The sequence below is a fragment of the Rhinopithecus bieti genome, unplaced genomic scaffold (genome assembly GCF_001698545.2).
Source record: "Rhinopithecus bieti isolate Rb0 unplaced genomic scaffold, ASM169854v2 scaffold_15197, whole genome shotgun sequence".
NCBI lineage: Eukaryota > Metazoa > Chordata > Mammalia > Primates > Cercopithecidae > Rhinopithecus > Rhinopithecus bieti.
The window spans coordinates 386508-405959 of NW_016808366.1; the positions used below are offsets into that span (position 1 = coordinate 386508).

The 19452-nt window shown below is 38.2% G+C and overlaps 1 protein-coding gene across 2 annotated transcripts in view; it reads left to right on the top strand.

Annotated features, from left to right (window-relative positions):
• Positions 1 to 19233, top strand: part of CFAP206 (cilia and flagella associated protein 206) — a 29081-nt gene extending 9848 nt beyond the window's left edge. For both annotated transcript variants that reach the window (XM_017886617.1, XM_017886618.1), the window contains exons 7-11: positions 441 to 649; positions 8741 to 8860; positions 9988 to 10186; positions 12424 to 12564; positions 19016 to 19233. In XM_017886617.1, the coding sequence (XP_017742106.1) occupies positions 441 to 649; positions 8741 to 8860; positions 9988 to 10186; positions 12424 to 12564; positions 19016 to 19233 (887 nt within the window). The remainder of the gene's footprint in view (positions 1 to 440; positions 650 to 8740; positions 8861 to 9987; positions 10187 to 12423; positions 12565 to 19015) is intronic.
• The last annotated feature ends 219 nt before the right edge of the window (positions 19234 to 19452 follow it).

Below are 19452 nucleotides of genomic sequence, written 5' to 3' on the forward strand. Positions count from 1 at the left end.
TTTTGAGATGGAGTTTCGCCCTTGTCGCCCAGATTGGAGTGCAGCGGCGCGATCTCGGCTCACTGCAACCTCCCCCTCCCAGGTTCAAGTGATTCTCCTGTGCTGAGATTACAGGCGCGCGCCACCACACCCGGTTAATTTTTGTATTTTTAGTAGACACGGGCTTTCACCATGTTGGCCAGGATGGTCTCAATCTCTTGACCTCATGATCTGCCCGCCTCAGCCTCCCAAAGTGCTGGGATTACAGGCGTGAGCCCCCGCCCCGGCCTAGATTCTTTTCTTTATGTTGTGGGACCCATGAAACACATGCCTCATTATTACTAATTTGATTGGGGAAAAAACCCTAACTTAATGCTTAAAATGTAACTACTTTCTAGGCTTCTTCTTCTTAATTGGTTTTAGTTTTCTTTATGGCTGCCTTTTTATACGCTTACAAACAGTGCCAGCTGTTCTCCATGTAGCAATCCCAGCCACCATGCAGCATATTGATTACCAGCTTGAGACTGCCCGGAGCCAGGTGTACCGCTACACAGCCATCCTTGAGAAGGCAGCCAACGACCCACACATGAGAGCTGAACTTCAGCCATATATGTTAAAAGAAGCGCTCTATAATATACGACAATATGAGGTCTTCCTTCAGATCATTTTGGTGAGTTAAGTTCATGTGTATCATTTTCCATATAACGCAGTCTCTTTATATAAGGCCACATCAGGTAGAACCAGGTCACTAAGGAGACAACCTCAATAACTGCTCAGTTTATATTGCTTTGGTAGGGTTAGGAATCAAAATAAAAATAGAAGAGTTGGGTTTTGATTTTAATGAAAATACTTTGGTAGAAATTGAATTTGTATTTTTTCATTGGTATTTGATAATATGATTGTTAGCATGCTGTAAACAATGGTGTGTATGTAAGTAATACTATGTTTATTTTAGTTCACAGCAAGTATCTAACATTGTTTGGCAGGTGGTTGCCTTTCAAATAATTTTTGTGTAATTATTTGTTCTCACTGTAACAACTGGTAGAAAAGATTTTTTTAAAGATTTTTTGTAGGCCAGGCACAGTGGCTCATGTCTGCAATCTTGGCACTTTGGGAGGCAAAGGTGGGCAGATCGCTTGAGCCCAAGAGTTCAAAACCAGCCTGGCCAACATGGCAAAACATCATCTCTACAAAAGTATAAAATTAGCCAGGCACAGTGACATGTGCCTGTATTCTCAGCTGCTGAAGAGGCTGAGGTGGGAGGATCACTTGAGCCCGGGGGGCAGAGGTTGCACTGAGGCCAAGATCACACCACTGCACTCTGGCATGGGTGACAGAGGGAGACCCTGATCCTGACTCAAAAAAACTTAAAAAAAAAAAAAATAGAGTGGGGTCTTGCTATGTTGTCCAGGCTGGTCTTGAACATCTGGCTTCAAGCAATCCTCCTGTCTCGGCTTCCCAAAGTGCTGGGGTAACAGGCATAAGCCACCACACCTAGCCAGATAAGATTTTTATATCTGGTGTTTCTAGATCTAATGAACAAGCCACACAGTATCCCTAGAGAGTTGGAAAATATGGTAAAGTGGTGGTTATAACCTTTTAAAAAAGTAGCAGTGCCCTTTCTGTCAGATAGAAACTTACTCAGAATCTTACAAATATAAAACAGATATCTACATAAAGGGATTGGAGGACCTTTTCACTAAGGGATATCCCCATGACACTCTAGGGTTGTAGGGAAGACAGTCTGTTAATTACTGCGTGTTGGCAAGTTATGTTCCCACTCATCACCATTTACTTTTACACAATCTCTGTTTTCCAGTAACTATGAGACTCTCAGTTAATGGAACTGTCTTTTGTATGAGTGAATGCTAATTTCTTGAGGGATAGAAGAGGATGTATTCTGACTACCTCTTCTTTTTAACTTGTATTTTAATGACTTGGTACTACTATTGGATGCACTTACCTAGCTGCCCGGGTGACATGACTTCATTCAGACTAGAGGTTGTCCTCACAACTAGCCTATCTAATTGTCTTCAGAAGGAGGATCCTAGCTGGGAGGCTGAGGTTGGAGAACTGCTTGAGGCCAGGAATTCAAGACCAGCCTGGGCAACATTACGAGACCCTGTCTCTACAAAAAATAAAATTAGCCAAGCGTGGTACTAATGGTACTAACTTATAATCCCAGCTACTCGGGAGGCTGAAGTAGGAAAATTGCTTGAGCCCAGGAGTTTGAGGATACAGTAAGCTTTGGTTATGCCACTGCGCTCCAGCTTGGGTAGCCAAGGAAGACCACATCTCTAAAAAGAATAAATATATAAATAATAATAAAAACCAAGTCACTCTCTTGGGGTAGATATTTCCCTTTACATTACCTTGTGGCTATCAGCCTTATGTTAACTAGTCAGCTACTAAGGGGATTTTGTAATCAATTTATTTTGAAGTGCATGTGAGTCCACAGGAGTCAAATTTCCCATTCACATTTGTCACCTGCATTCAAAGGCGGTACTATAAGAAAGAACCTTGGGAAACTGTCACACAACTGTAAGGATGTTGCAGAAGATGTCATTCATTATATAGAATCTTCTCCTAGCTTTCAATCATGAATCCACCAACTAAGTCTTAAATTCTCATTGGCGTTCTACTTCTCACAGCTAGAGAGAGACAGTGAGTAGAGTGTGGGCTTTGCAACCAGACTACATGAATTCTAATCATGACTTTGCCAATTACTAAATCTGTGTCCCTAAGGAAGCTGCTTAACTTCCCTGTGCCTTGGTTTCCATATCTGTAAAATGGGGTTATTCATAGTCTTCACCATGTAAATAAGGCAGCATAGCACCTGGTGCAAAGGCTCAATAAAGTGATGATGATGTTGTTTATGATTATCATCATCATCGTTAGGGTGTTAGCTGAACAGCTGTGATTTCATTTGTCTAGTGGAACAGCTGAAGAGCTTTTATTTTTCCATACAGTATCTCATTTCCAAGCTCCTTGCTGCTCATGTTGGTGAAAAAGTTAATTTTCTTATCCAAGCACTCCTTATGGCCATTTTGTGCTGACTTTAGTCAGGATCAGGATGAGTTTTCTTAACTTTCTGATTCTTTGCTCAAAGAATCTTTTTTTGTTTTGTTTTTAAACTATTCAATCCTTCCCTATCAGTCTTAGTGACAATTAAGGTTGATTATTATGAAATGGATATTGGTTTAATCAGCATTATCTCTAGATTATAAACTGCACCAATTTAAAATTAGCCAAGATTTTCCTATATTAAAATCTATGAATATTCTTTTAAAGTCACATTATTTGAACAGATACTACTTAAAATTTTAAAGTAGCAATTTTGATTTTAAAATTCTCTCCTCAAAGTTTCAGTTTATGTGAACATTTAAAAAATCCAATATGGGCCGAGTGCGGTGGCTCATGCCTGTAATCCCAGCACTTTGGGAGTCTGAGGCAGGCGGATCACCTGAGGTCAGAAGTTCGAGACCAAGCCTGGCCAACATGGTGAAACCCCGTCTCTACTAAAAATACAAAAATTAGCTGGGCATGGTGGTGGGTGCCTGTAATCCCAGCTACTCAGGAGGCTGAGGCAGGAGAATCGCTTGAACCCAGGAGACAGAGAGGTTGCAGTGATCCAAGATTGTGCCACTGCATTCCAGTCTGGGTGACAGAGTGAGATTCTGTCCCCCCCCCAAAAAAATATATATATGTGTGTATATATATATATATATGTGTGTGTGTGTGTATATATATATAGAGAGAGAGAGCCTATGTAAGATAGTGAATTATTTTGTTTTGATCAGGCCTTTATTTGCTGCAGTGAACACACAGAAATATTCTAGAAAAGAAAAGGAAATGATGATCATAGTTTTGCTGACTCTTGTTTTTTTTTTTATTGAGACATAGTCTCGCTCTGTCGCCCAGGCTGGAGTGCAGTGGCCTGATCTCAGCTCACTGCAAGCTCCGCCTCCTGGGTTCCCACCATTCTCCTGCCTCAGCCTCCCAAGTAGCTGGGACTACAGGCGCCCGCCACCTCGCCTGGCTAGTTTTTTGTATTGTTAGTAGAAACGGGGTTTCACCGTGTTAGCCAGGATGGTCCCGATCTCCTGACCTCGTGATCCGCCCATCTCGGCCTCCCAAAGTGCTGGGATTACAGGCTTCAGCCACCGCGCCGGGCCAGTTTTGCTGACTCTTAACTGAGAGAATAAAATTCCATCCTCCATGGGCTTTTAAAGTGCAAGGCAGACACCAAAGAGAGAAAGCTGCATGATATTGTGCAAGTAAGAGTTGCATTTGACAGCATATTTGTTAAAACCTGTAAGTCAAGATTTTTGTAGAGTTCTTTCCCCCCAAGCGATTTTTGCAGGGTCCATTCACAGACACACAACACAGGGCTTCTTGATTGTCCTTGATAAAGCAAGTAAAAAAATCAGGTGGAATTTGTGCTTGTTTTATTATGTTTTATTTCTGTTGTAATAAGAACATTAAACATCAGAGATTCCATTCTAATTTCTGCTTCTATAAGTTTGACTAGACTTGTTGAAAATTGTCTGTGGAAGAAAGTATGAGGAACTTATAAAAATGTTTAAAAGGTAGGGGGAAGCGGAAGAAGACAAAGAAACATACTGGGATCACATGCTTTTGCCAAACATTTGAATGTTATGATAATTTTTTTTTTAAGTGATAGCATTTTTAGAGGACTAATATTATAATTAAAAACTCTAGATGGGCTGGGCGTGGTGGCTCACGGGAGGCCGAGGCGGGCGGATCACCTGAGGTCAGGAGTTGGAGACCAGCCTGGCTAACATGGTGAAACCCCATTTCTACTAAAAATACAAAAAATTAGCCAGTCACGGTGGTGGGAGCCTGTAATCCTAGCTGCTCGGGAGGCTGAGGCAGGAGAATCTCTTGAACCCGGGAGGCAGAGGTTGCAGTGAGCCAGATCGCACCATTGCACTCCAGGTTGGACAACAAGAGTGAAACTCCATCTCAAAAAAAAAAAAAAAAAAGAAAGGTCTGGGCGCAGTGGCTCACGCCTGTAATCCCAGCACTTTGGGAGGCTGAGGCGGGTTGATCACGAGGTCAGGAGTTCAAGAGCAGCCCGGTCAAGATGGTGAAACCCCATCTCTACTAAAAATACAAAAAAATTAGCCAGGTGCGGTGGCAGACGCCTGTAATCCCAGCTACTTGGGAGCCTGAGGCAGGAGAATCGCCTAAACTCGGAGAGCGAAGGCTGCAGTCAGCCGAGATTGAGCCACTGCACTCCAGCCTGGGCGACAGAGTGAGACTCTGTCTCAAAAAAATAAAAAAAAAGAAAAAACAAACAAACAAAAAACAACTCTGGATGATTGTGAATAAATTCTTTTTAGTAAAATGTAAATAATTTCTAGGATATTATTAGAAAAAAGCAAGAAGCTCTGTGTGCCTACTGTGAATGGATCCTGCAAATACAGCTTGGGGGAGCTGTCTACAGTATTTTTTTTTTTTTCTTTTTGAGACGGAGTCTCGCTCTGTCGCCCAGGCTGGAGTGCAATGCCGCGATCTCCGCTCACTGCAAGCTCCGCCTCCTGGGTTCACGCCATTCTCCTGCCTCAGCTTCCCGAGTAGCTGGGATTACAGGCGCCCGCCACCATGCCCGGCTAATTTTTTGTATTTTTAGTAAAGACGGGGTTTCACCATGTTAGCCAGGAAGGTCTCTTATCTCTTGACCTCGTGATCCACCCGCCTCGGCCTCCCAAAATTCTGGGATTACAGGCGTGAGTCACCGCCCCCCGCCCAGCCTTAGAATATTTTTAATTGTAGGTTTTAATAAGTATAGCATGTCAAATGCCACTTTTACTTTGGAGAACATATGCAAATGTATTCCTGTTTCTTGTTGCTGTTGCACAAATCTTAAAACACTTTAAAGACTGCATTTTCATATTGATTCCTAAAACAAAATTTAACAAGCAAGGGGAAAAAACTCTATGAGGGTAGACAAGAGACCTATTCGATATAATAGATAATAGTGTGTGGAAGAATAAAGCAGGAGGAGGAGTAATGCTTAAACAGCAGTATGACTAAAATTAAAACAGGATACATACTACATTTATGAATAAAAATTTGTTAGTTGTAATACAATGATAATAGCTGATGTTACTCATGAAGTAATTATTTTTGTCATTTAAAAGGGTCTATAAAGCATATAATTAGGTTACATATAGATGTCTGAGAATGCAAATGTACTTTTTCTCTTCAAATAGATGTCATTCTTTTATGCTATACTGATAAACCTACACCACAACCATTTCTGGTGACAGCTGGGGCAACACAGTATAATGGTTAAGAGCTGGGCTGTGGGCTCAGATGGTTTGGGATCCACCATGATGCTACCCCTTATTAGCTGCATCTACTTAAGACAATTTACTTACCTTACTATTCTTTGATTTTCTCACTTGTATTTATCCCTTTTCGTATTTGTAAATATTTAATGTGGTGCTTAGCACATAGTAAGAATAAATATAATTCTTTCTTTCTTTTTTTTTTTTTGGGACGGAGTCTTGCTCTGTTGCCCAAGCTGGAGTGCAGTGGCTCAATCTTGGCTCACTGCAACTTCTGCCTCCTGAGTTCAAGCTGTTCTCCTGCCTCAGCCTCCCGAGTAGCTGGGACTATAGGCACGTGCCACCACGCCCAGCTAATTTTTTGTATTTTTAGTAGACATGGGTTTTCACCGTGTTAGCCAGGATGGTCTCGATCTCCTGACCTCATGATACACCCGCCTCAGCCTCCCAAAGTGCTGGGATTACAGGCGTGAGCCACCATGCCCGGCCAAATATAATTATTTCAAATTCAGCATTTAGCAACTTATTTTCAGACCATGATTGTTGTATCAAATGTATTGTTTTTCTTTCAATGCAGTGACTTTTAAGATTTTCTGTATTCTTCAATTTGATTTTTTTCGTTTAATTTTTCATACTTTATTCCTTGATTCCTTGTATCAATAGATTAAGAAAGTAAACGTTTCCCAAGTGTTGATTTATAATGTTTGTGTCACACAAAAAGTTCAGTTTCACAAATAGTTACATTCAGTGATGTATTTGAATGTGATTTTAATCCTTATTTTAAACTAAGGGCTTTACAATAAGCTAAATACACACAAACCTATATATCCTGAACTGCAAAAGCAGTTTCCATAGCCATATATATTTTAATCAAGTACACATTTCCACAATGAACAAGTACTTACAAATACGTTAATAGAATACTATTTCAAATGCTTATCCTGTCATCAACTTTTAAAACTATTCTTGCTGCTACTGAAAGCATTTATTCTGAGAAGATTTAATCTGATGTGGGAACATGAGTTCTAAAACTTACCAGACAGTATTTTATAAGCCTCAGAAGGTTTTAAATCAAAAATGCCTTCCAACAAGCATTCACATGAAACTTTTAGTTTCTTGAAAATAATCACCCTTGTTATATGAAGAAAAGAATATTAAGACAAATTATCTTTTAAGACAGATAAAATTCTTACAAAGAACTATATTTTTCTATATCATCTCCTTAGAAGGATCACAAACCAGTTCACTACCTTTAATAACCTTTCAGTTTACTATTGTCTAAAAACTTAAGGATACATGAAGCATTTCTTAGTTATCATAAAGTCAAAGATATCTTTTAGATCTTGCATAATAAATAGCTACAGTATAGCTTACAATGGCACAAATATAGCTAACATATAAATACTACTTCATCCATTAGATAGTCAAAAGTCAGAAAGAAATAAATAGTTTACAAGGTACTTTAACTTATTATGTGTGATCATTGAAACCCAACAAGTATTTCAAGTGTGCTTATTATATAAAGACAGGCGATTAAAGGCTCAAAGATCACTCTAAAATTGAAGGCATGAAAATAAAAGCTAAAACTTTGTGTTTTTCCATCTTTCATTTACATGGCTTGATATCTATTAGGGCCTTACTATAGAAAATATACAGTTAATGTATGTACTTCCCCCAGACGATAATGAAGTTTCAGAAAGTACAAAAGGTGTCAAGATCCATAGTTTGCGTCATCAAATGGTTTTCAGTTCATTTCAGTTCTGCATTCATAGTAATCAAGTCTTTAACCCTAGCAAACTTCCTTGGGTCCCTTCAAATCAAGAAAACAATATTGTAAACTTGTACTCAACCTTGTCTTCCAATTCACAGTGCCTTGTGAGTCATTTCAGTGATGAACTCTATGACAGGGTCTTCAAGAATATCCCCTGACTCAGTACAAGGATTCTGGTCATGCCCCAAACCATATGTCATACATCACAGGTGAGATCTCACTAGCTTGCCAATCTGCAGTGCCCTGCTGGCTCACTCCTAACAGGTTTTTTCTCAATGTGATTTTATTAAATCTTGTTATCAACAAAATTTTCAGAGGAATCCTTAATTAATTTTATCATTGAGGATTAGGAAAATAACAGCTATACAAAAACGGATTCTTGAGGATCCATTTCTCAAGAATGCAATTATACTTAAATCCAAGAATACCTGTATACATTTAAGAAAAATTATATCCATTGTATTTCAAAAGATTCATCCAACTCACAAATATCTTGGAAGCCCCATACATATGCTGGTACTATTCTAGGTGTTGAGGATCTCACGGAGAACAGACTTCCTGCTGTCATTGAGCCTACTTTCAGAGGATGTGGGGAGCAGGTATGGTCTGAAACACATATGATTTTTATACTAGAATTATAAAAATATTAATGCAAATTATATTGTTTTCACAGTCAGATATAATTACTGGTGCTCAAGAAGTGGAAATGATGACAAAACAGTTAGGAGCCCATCTGGAACAACTAAAAATGACCATAAAATCAAAGACAGCAGTCCCAACATCACAAGTCTTCGTAAGTATTTGTCATAAACTTTGACCTTAAGGTGAATTTCCTTTTGAGCCCTATAATATTGGATCACAAGTCATTATAATTATATTTAATTTCTAAAAATATAATGTTTTATATAAGTTGATCCTGTTCTTTATGGTTACTTTGCCATAATAGTAAATTACAAGTTGGATGAGAGAATTCCCCTACATAAGCAACTGCTACTAAAGGAACTGCAACTGTATAGTATGATAACCATATCAGTATTGTCTGTGACAACAGAAATAATCATAGTACTGTGGTTGAAAATGTATTCATAGTAGCTGGTCAGAAATTGCCTCCAGTACAGACATGATGGAACTTGTGACCTTTCTGAAAAGACAGATAATAATCACTTTGTTTACCAGGCCTGCACTTAAATATTGGTTTTCTGATTATCTGCACCATTTTATGGACAAACCTGGCAAACCTTATCTGGATAAGGAGGTATAAAATGTATGTGTAGTATTTTATTTATTTATTTATTTATTTATTTGAGACAGAGTCTCGCTTTGTCGCCCAGGCTGGAGTGCAGTGGCGCGATCTCGGCTCACTGCAAGCTCTGCCTCCTGAGTTCATGCCATTCTCCTGCCTCAGCCTCCCAAGTAGCTGGGGTTACAGGTGTCCACCACCATGCCCGGCTAATTTTTGTATTTTTAGTAGAGATGGGGTTTCGCCATGTTGGCCAGGCTGGTTTGAACTCCTGACCTCAGGTGATCTGCCCACCTTGGCCTCCCAAAATGCTGGGATTACAGGCGTGAGCTACTGTGCGTGGCCCTCTTTTTTTTTCTTAAGACATTTATCCCTTGGTTTTTTGAGATGAAGAGTCCATAAGTCTTTCTTAGGTGATCACATGTGTTTGGCTTTTTAAAGTTAACTAACTTTATAATAATCATACTAAAATAAAATGCTTTGAAATAAAATGCAAATTTATTTTCTCATAATTTATGAATTAACTTTCTATCTAAAGTCTACTGTCTAAGTTCGTAAGACTTTTGCTTAGGGAGAATTAACTTCTTTACAAATGACAATTGTATTTATCTTAAAGAGTACAGTGATTTATAATTTTATTACACAGTTGCATTTTGAATATTTTTTTTTCTCTGTCTCAGCCTATCTTCATTGCACTTTCTACTCTGTGGACCAGCTTGCAAGACGAAACTATTGTGGTTGGTGTCCTCAGTAATTTATTCACTCACATTCAGCCATTCCTGGGTGCTCACGAACTTTACTTTCCTGAGAGAGCAATGCAACGTCATCTTAATGGAGCAACTGTGAAAACTGATGTGTGTAGAATGAAAGAGCACATGGGTAATGAAAATCATCCATTATTTCCTCTTCTTTTTAAAATTACCACTAGAATAAAGTCACTCTTTTGTTCTAAAAATTTCATATCTTTCTGATAAAGCATTAAACATTTTTCTTGATTATAAAGTACTAATGAGGGCCAGATGTGGTAGCTCATGCCTGTAATCCCAGCACTTTGGGGGGCCGAGGCAGGTGGATCACCTGAGGCCAGGAGTTCGAAACCAATCTGGCCAACATGGCAAAACTCCGTCTCTATTAAAAATACAAAAATTAACCGGGCATGGTGGCAGGCGCCTGTAATCCCAGCTACCCAGGAGGCTGAGGCACGAGAATCACTTGAACCCAGCGGAGCAGAGGTTGCAGTGAGCCAAGATTGTGCCTTTGCACTCCAGCCTGGGTGACAGAGTGAGGCTCCATCTCAAAAAAAAAAAAAAAAAAAAAAAAAAAAAAAAAAAAAAAGGCACTCATGTTCATGAGAGGAGGTGTGGAAAACAGAAAAAATGTAAACTGAATAACTTGCTATCCAGCAATAACCATTCCTTGTGTTATCGTTCATATTTTGGTTAACAACCTTTTTTTGTGCAGATGTGTTTCTATTGCAGTCCTAGTAATTTTATTATTGATTTGTTGGAGAAAAGAATATTAATCCTTGCTATTTTGTTGCAAATAAAGCTCCATTTCTTTAGAATGTTATTTGTTACATATCTACCTCAGATTCAAGTTGAGAATTTACAAACCAATAAATGTTATCCCTGTAAAATTAATTGAGCTTATTTAGGTCCTTTAGAAGATGCATTGATTCTTACAGAAAAACAATCTTTATCAATAAACTTTTAATCATTTTAGACCCTTCTCTCTTAGCTAAAGACAAGTTAACATTTATGAGGAATGCCAAAAAAGAGCCTGGGACTTGAGATGCTGATGTTGCATAAAAAGAGAGTCTTTTCAGAAAATAAAATTAATAATTTACAAATTTTCTTTTCAAATTCTACTTTTTAAAGATGAAAAATAAAAATATAGCAGTGATTTCTTAAACTATTAGAATGTATAAAAACTGAGAACTAAATCAGAAACTAAAAAATATCCTTTCAGTTCAAGTTTTTTATTACTCATTTCATTTCATTAAAGCAGCATATCTAAGCAAATATTAAATGAAATTGAAAAGTTAAAGTAGCTTCAACAGTGGATATTAAGCTAACCATATTGGCAAGACTGTTTACCTGCAGCTTCTTAGATTTAGATGTGTCATTTTCTACCATACGTCAGAACTTTTTATTCACTACAACACTATTAAATTACTGCTCCAGTGAATTGGTCAAGCCAGTGTTCTAAAAGAATTTCATTTACACCTGCCACATACTGTCATTGTTAGAGGCTTTCAGGCATATCAGGAAAAAAGAGAGAGGATTTATTTTCTATAAATTACGCATTTACTTTTAGTGGTAGCCACAAGATCATTTGTGGTGCCTGCTTTTTGGGTTTAGAACCAGGCCCAGAAGTGTATGTGGGATTGTGAAAGCTAAGAAACTTTGGGAACAATGTTTTATAAATATGTGGTATTATTTGTGTAAAAATTTATTCAGTTTGCTTATCAAATATAAATAGGTAAGCTAACCAACAGTAGGAAGAATTTTTAAAAATATAAAGAACAAAAATTACACACCTTGTTATCAAAATCAGTTAACATTTTCTTGACTGTCTTTGCTCAGAACCTTCTCTGTTGTTTCAAGAAGCAATAGTCCTAGTTTATAAGCGTCATATTAAACATATTTTGCCACCTAGCATATTATTAAGAACAATGCTATATTGAATGAGGTCAATCTATCTCTGTCTGGGTCACATAGCAGCCAGTCTATTCTGCTCAACTCCTTGGGTTATTTACTCTGCAGCGGCAGGAAGCACTACACACTTTTGGAAGTGCCCCAGTCAGCTTTTCTCTCAGCAGCAGAGCATGCTTGTCAGAAATGGCCTCTCCTTTCTGTTCTTCATTCTGGAGCAAAGTCCTACCTCCAAGTTTGCCCCAGAAACTTACGTGACATTATATGTCACTGAGGTCATTTGTACTTCTTTGCTTCAATAGACTTCCTCATATATCTGGTTTTGTGAATATCAAGTTTTTGCCCATCGAGAAAAGTACAAAGCAATAAAAAAGTAATGTTTAGAATGAGCTACTGCTGATTTATTTTGGAAATTTAACTTTCTCACGGAATTAAAACTTTTCTTGTTCTCCTTCATTTCAGAAGATAGAGTAAATGTGGCAGATTTCAGAAAACTAGAATGGCTTTTCCCAGAAACAACAGCAAATTTTGATAAACTATTAATTCAATATCGGGGATTTTGTGCTTACACGTTTGCTGCAACAGATGGTCTTCTCCTTCCAGGTATATCATTGGAAATGAGACTGCTCTCCTTTCCCCAATTTTTTCTTTATATGGAGTTCTGTCATTGTCACTTGAATATTCACTTTAAAAACTTTATGGAATCTAATGGTGAACTAACAAAGGATCTACAAAGATGATCCAGACAAAGTCTTCATTTTGGAGGTGCTCTGGTAGACTGACATAAGTAAGAAATTATAAGTCATTAGTAATGGAAAAGTGTATATGTGTCATGAAATATGGATGCTGTAGTACCATTTAAAGGGGATGACTCATATGGCCAATGAAGAATTCTAGAAATGTTACATGACATTGACTGGATGCAGTGGCTCACGCCTGTAATCCCAGTACTTTGGGAGGCCAAGGCGGGATCACTTGAGGTCAGGGGTTGGAGACCAGCCTGGCCAACATGGTGAAACCCTGTCTTTACTAAAAATGCAAAAATTAGCCAGGCATGGCGGTACATGCCTGTAGTCCCAGCTACTCGGGAGGCTGAGGCAGGAGAGTCACTTGAACCCGGGAGGCAGAGATTGCAGTGAGCAGAGATCACTCCACTGCACTTCAGCTGGGCAACAAAGTGAGACTTCCTTTCAAAAACAAAACAAAACAAAAGAAATGTTACACAACATTACTAAAAATATATCATCTTCCAAAGTAATTACTGAAAGAGCAACACTTATTTGACTGACATGTTTGTTTAAAAATATTCTTTGTTACTTTACAGTTATATTTCACTGGTATAGATCAGGATTTCTCTGTTAGACCCCTATAAGGAAATGGCTAATATCAAGTAAAATTTCTCTATGATGTATATATTATTAGAACTTCTCCAAAATAAAGAATAAATCAGAGATAGAGATGAAATAAATTACTATCCAAAAAGTGCTGTGTGAATTGTGAATAAGAAAAAGCCTGCCAGGGCTAGAATGAAAACTGTGACAAGATTGTGTCTTAATTTACTTTACACCATTAACCTTATTTTTCTTCTTTCTTTTTTTTCTTTATTTCTTTTGTTAAGTTTCAAAATTGGGTATTTTTTCGTTAAAAATAACTATTGGGATTGTGTGTATACAGGCTAGAGAGAGCACACAATTGGCTCATTTAAAAAATGTTATTACATTTTTGATAATGGGAATAACAAAATATTTACTGTGGGAAATTGAGAGTAATATTCTGAGGCCCAATGAGGGTCACTGGTACTGGGGAGAAAACAATCAAGAGCCTTGCAGAGGTAAAATGCAATGGAATGTAGATAGTTTCCTTTTCTTTCTCCTCCCTTCCTCTCTCCCTCCCCCGCCTCCCTCCTCCTCTCCATTCCTTCCTTCGTTCCCTGTTTCACACAAATAAGAAAGGAAAGGAGAAACATGGATGTGGCATGATGGCAGAGGAAGCATGATGTGGTTGGAAAAGCTATNTCTACTTTTAAAGATGAAAATAAAATATAGCAGTGATTTCTTAAACTATTAGAATGTATAAAACTGAGAACTAAATCAGAAACTAAAAAATATCCTTTCAGTTCAAGTTTTTTATTACTCATTTCATTTCATTAAAGCAGCATATCTAAGCAAATATTAAATGAAATTGAAAAGTTAAAGTAGCTTCAACAGTGGATATTAAGCTAACCATATTGGCAAGACTGTTTACCTGCAGCTTCTTAGATTTAGATGTGTCATTTTCTACCATACGTCAGAACTTTTATTCACTACAACACTATTAAATTACTGCTCCAGTGAATTGGTCAAGCCAGTGTTCTAAAAGAATTTCATTTACACCTGCCACATACTGTCATTGTTAGAGGCTTTCAGGCATATCAGGAAAAAAGAGAGAGGATTTATTTTCTATAAATTACGCATTTACTTTTAGTGGTAGCCACAAGATCATTTGTGGTGCCTGCTTTTGGGTTTAGAACCAGGCCCAGAAGTGTATGTGGGATTGTGAAAGCTAAGAAACTTTGGGAACAATGTTTTATAAATATGTGGTATTATTTGTGTAAAATTTATTCAGTTTGCTTATCAAATATAAATAGGTAAGCTAACCAACAGTAGGAAGAATTTTAAAATATAAAGAACAAAATTACACACCTTGTTATCAAAATCAGTTAACATTTTCTTGACTGTCTTTGCTCAGAACCTTCTCTGTTGTTTCAAGAAGCAATAGTCCTAGTTTATAAGCGTCATATTAAACATATTTTGCCACCTAGCATATTATTAAGAACAATGCTATATTGAATGAGGTCAATCTATCTCTGTCTGGGTCACATAGCAGCCAGTCTATTCTGCTCAACTCCTTGGGTTATTTACTCTGCAGCGGCAGGAAGCACTACACACTTTTGGAAGTGCCCCAGTCAGCTTTTCTCTCAGCAGCAGAGCATGCTTGTCAGAAATGGCCTCTCCTTTCTGTTCTTCATTCTGGAGCAAAGTCCTACCTCCAAGTTTGCCCCAGAAACTTACGTGACATTATATGTCACTGAGGTCATTTGTACTTCTTTGCTTCAATAGACTTCCTCATATATCTGGTTTTGTGAATATCAAGTTTTGCCCATCGAGAAAAGTACAAAGCAATAAAAAAGTAATGTTTAGAATGAGCTACTGCTGATTTATTTTGGAAATTTAACTTTCTCACGGAATTAAAACTTTTCTTGTTCTCCTTCATTTCAGAAGATAGAGTAAATGTGGCAGATTTCAGAAAACTAGAATGGCTTTTCCCAGAAACAACAGCAAATTTTGATAAACTATTAATTCAATATCGGGGATTTTGTGCTTACACGTTTGCTGCAACAGATGGTCTTCTCCTTCCAGGTATATCATTGGAAATGAGACTGCTCTCCTTTCCCCAATTTTTTCTTTATATGGAGTTCTGTCATTGTCACTTGAATATTCACTTTAAAACTTTATGGAATCTAATGGTGAACTAACAAAGGATCTACAAAGATGATCCAGACAAAGTCTTCATTTTGGAGGTGCTCTGGTAGACTGACATAAGTAAGAAATTATAAGTCATTAGTAATGGAAAAGTGTATATGTGTCATGAAATATGGATGCTGTAGTACCATTTAAAGGGGATGACTCATATGGCCAATGAAGAATTCTAGAAATGTTACATGACATTGACTGGATGCAGTGGCTCACGCCTGTAATCCCAGTACTTTGGGAGGCCAAGGCGGGATCACTTGAGGTCAGGGGTTGGAGACCAGCCTGGCCAACATGGTGAAACCCTGTCTTTACTAAAATGCAAAATTAGCCAGGCATGGCGGTACATGCCTGTAGTCCCAGCTACTCGGGAGGCTGAGGCAGGAGAGTCACTTGAACCCGGGAGGCAGAGATTGCAGTGAGCAGAGATCACTCCACTGCACTTCAGCTGGGCAACAAAGTGAGACTTCCTTTCAAAACAAAACAAAACAAAAGAAATGTTACACAACATTACTAAAATATATCATCTTCCAAAGTAATTACTGAAAGAGCAACACTTATTTGACTGACATGTTTGTTTAAAATATTCTTTGTTACTTTACAGTTATATTTCACTGGTATAGATCAGGATTTCTCTGTTAGACCCCTATAAGGAAATGGCTAATATCAAGTAAAATTTCTCTATGATGTATATATTATTAGAACTTCTCCAAAATAAAGAATAAATCAGAGATAGAGATGAAATAAATTACTATCCAAAAGTGCTGTGTGAATTGTGAATAAGAAAAGCCTGCCAGGGCTAGAATGAAAACTGTGACAAGATTGTGTCTTAATTTACTTTACACCATTAACCTTATTTTCTTCTTTCTTTTTTTTCTTTATTTCTTTTGTTAAGTTTCAAAATTGGGTATTTTTTCGTTAAAATAACTATTGGGATTGTGTGTATACAGGCTAGAGAGAGCACACAATTGGCTCATTTAAAAAATGTTATTACATTTTGATAATGGGAATAACAAAATATTTACTGTGGGAAATTGAGAGTAATATTCTGAGGCCCAATGAGGGTCACTGGTACTGGGGAGAAAACAATCAAGAGCCTTGCAGAGGTAAAATGCAATGGAATGTAGATAGTTTCCTTTTCTTTCTCCTCCCTTCCTCTCTCCCTCCCCGCCTCCCTCCTCCTCTCCATTCCTTCCTTCGTTCCCTGTTTCACACAAATAAGAAAGGAAAGGAGAAACATGGATGTGGCATGATGGCAGAGGAAGCATGATGTGGTTGGAAAAGCTATGGGCTAGGGTTCAGAAAAGCCTGGTCTGTGTCCTTAGTGAACTAAGTAACATTTATGAAATCTCACAACCTCTGTGAACTTCAGTTTCCCCTCAGGAAAATGAAAAGGATCAACCAGGAGGTCTGTATGGTCCCTTCCAGGGTCTCCCAACTATAAGTCTAAGAAGAAAGAGGGCAAAGTAGAAAAGTAGAAGAGCTTGTGGGGCCATGAGTTTCAGATTCCTCTCTGAATAAGTGAATTCTGACTATTTCTGCTTGCTACATTATTTCTGCTTCATTATTTTCTGGGCAGCAGCAACCTGCATTACCTCAGATGAATTCTGTAGAACTGCCCTTCTTCCATTCAGGAGTAGAGACCACATGACTTAAATCCCAGGGTAACACTGGTGCTTACCAGTCAGGGTCCTTTTCTGATGACTTCATTGCCTACCACACCTTCCCTCGTTTGCTCCACTCCAGTGGCTCTGGCTTTCTTGCTGCTGTTGAACAGTCGAAGCCTACTTTCGCCTCAGAGCCTTTGCACTCTACTTGGAAAGCTCTGCCTTCCAGGCTGCTACTCGCCTTGCTGCCTCATTTTATTCAGTCTTCCCTAATCACTCAATTTAAAATATCACTTGCACACTTCTTGCTTTTACTCTGTGTTTAACCTCCTTTATTACTTTTTTCATGTAGCACTTGTCACTCTGTGGCCTATGATATATTTGTGATTTTTTGAGAGCAGGGAATCTGTTATCTTCTACAGGCTTAGCACCAAGAACATGGTCAATAACTATTTGTTGGATAAATGAAAGAATAAATGAATAAGACAGTTACTCTTTCTAATACAACTTCCACAAACTATGTGGATATTTAATTATCTATAGTCTATGTAGTATCTTTTTACAGTGCAAAATATTTGCTAATATGCAAATTTGCATTTTGAAAAGATGTCCCATTTTGTAGTTCTTACTGGGTTAATTTAAACATAGACCTTGCAGTAGTTAGTTGAAGTAGCTTTGAAAAATCTGCCAGATGAGTAAGTGGCTTTTCATAAAAAGATTTTAAAATTATTATATCTGAATAGTGGAAAGTATTTTACATAAAATACAGTTTAAAATCATACTTTAACATAAAATATAATTAGTATGGATTTCACATATCATTTAAAAATGTATAAATTAAAATGCGAATTCTAACATTTTAGCAAAAAAAGCATAAGTGATATGTTAAAAATGGAGTGGAAGGGGCTGAGCGTGGTGGCTCATGCCTGTAATCCCAGCACTTTGGGAGGCTGAGGCAGGTGGATCACCTGAGGTCAGGAGTTCAAGACCAGCCTGACCAATTTGTTGAAACCCCGTCTCTATTAAAAATACAAAAATTAGCCGGGTGTGGTGGTGCATACCTGTAATCCCAGCTCCTCAAGAAGCTGAGACAGGAGAATTGCTTGAACCTGGGAGGCAGAGGTTGCAGTGAGCTGAGATCACGCCACTGGACTCTGGCCTGGGTGACAGAGCAAGACTTCGTTTCAAAAAAAAAAAAAAAAAAAAGTGGAAGGGCCAGGAGTGGTGGCTTATGTCAGTAATCCCAACACTTTGGGAGGCCGAGGGGAGCAGATCGCTTGAGTCTAGGAGTTTGAGACCAGCCTGGATGACGTGGTGAAACCCTATCTCTCCAAAAAGGGTTAGCTAGGTGGGGTGGCAAATGTCTGTAGTCCCAGCTACCTGGGAGGGTAAGGCAGGAGGATCCCTCGAGCCTGGGATGTTGATGCTGTAGTGAGCTAAGATTGTGCCACTGCACTCCAGCCAGGATGATAAGAGTGGGACACAGTCTAAAAAAAAAAAAAAAAAAAAAAAAGGAGTGGATGAGGAATGGCTCTATGGTATGTTACAAACACAGAGTAACAACATTTTCTTTTCTTTTTTCTTTTTTTTTTTCTTGAGACAGAGTCTCGCTCTGTCACTCAGGCTGGAGTGCAATGGCCCGATCTCAGCTCACTGCAACCTCCGCCTCTCAGGTTCAAGCTATTCTCCTGCCTCAGCCTCCTGAATAGCTGGAATTACAGGCACACACTACCACGCCCATCTAATTTTTGTATTTTTAGTAGAGACGGGGTTTCACCTTGTTGGTCAGGCTGGTCTTGAACTCCTGACCTCAGGTGGTCTGCCTGCTTTGGCCTCCCAAAGTGCTGGAATTACAGGTGTGAGCCACCGTGCCCGGCCAGAATAACAATATTTCATAAGTGATCAAGACATTTCATGTTGAATTCTTTTTATTTTCAGGAAATCCAGCAATTGGAATTTTAAAATATAAAGAAAAATATTACACATTCAATAGTAAAGATGCTGCATATTCATTTGCAGAAAATCCTGAACATTATATTGATATAGTTAGAGAAAAGGCCAAAAAAAATACAGAGTTAATTCAGCTATTGGAACTTCATCAACAGTTTGAAACACTGATTCCATATTCTCAGGTAAGCAGGGTCAATATTTTATGAATTTATGACATTTAAAAATATAGTTAATTTAAAAGTTGTATTTTGTTGTAGAATGCTTCCCAAGTCCAGGCAGAGAGAGAGAGTCAGATGAGGGTCTTTACAGGTTGTCTTAAAGGGATTCACATCTGAAGATGAAAACTAATGGAATAAATAAAGAATAATGAAAACAGGATATGGAGTCAAATTGATGAATTAGGAAATGGGGAAATCTGAATGCAA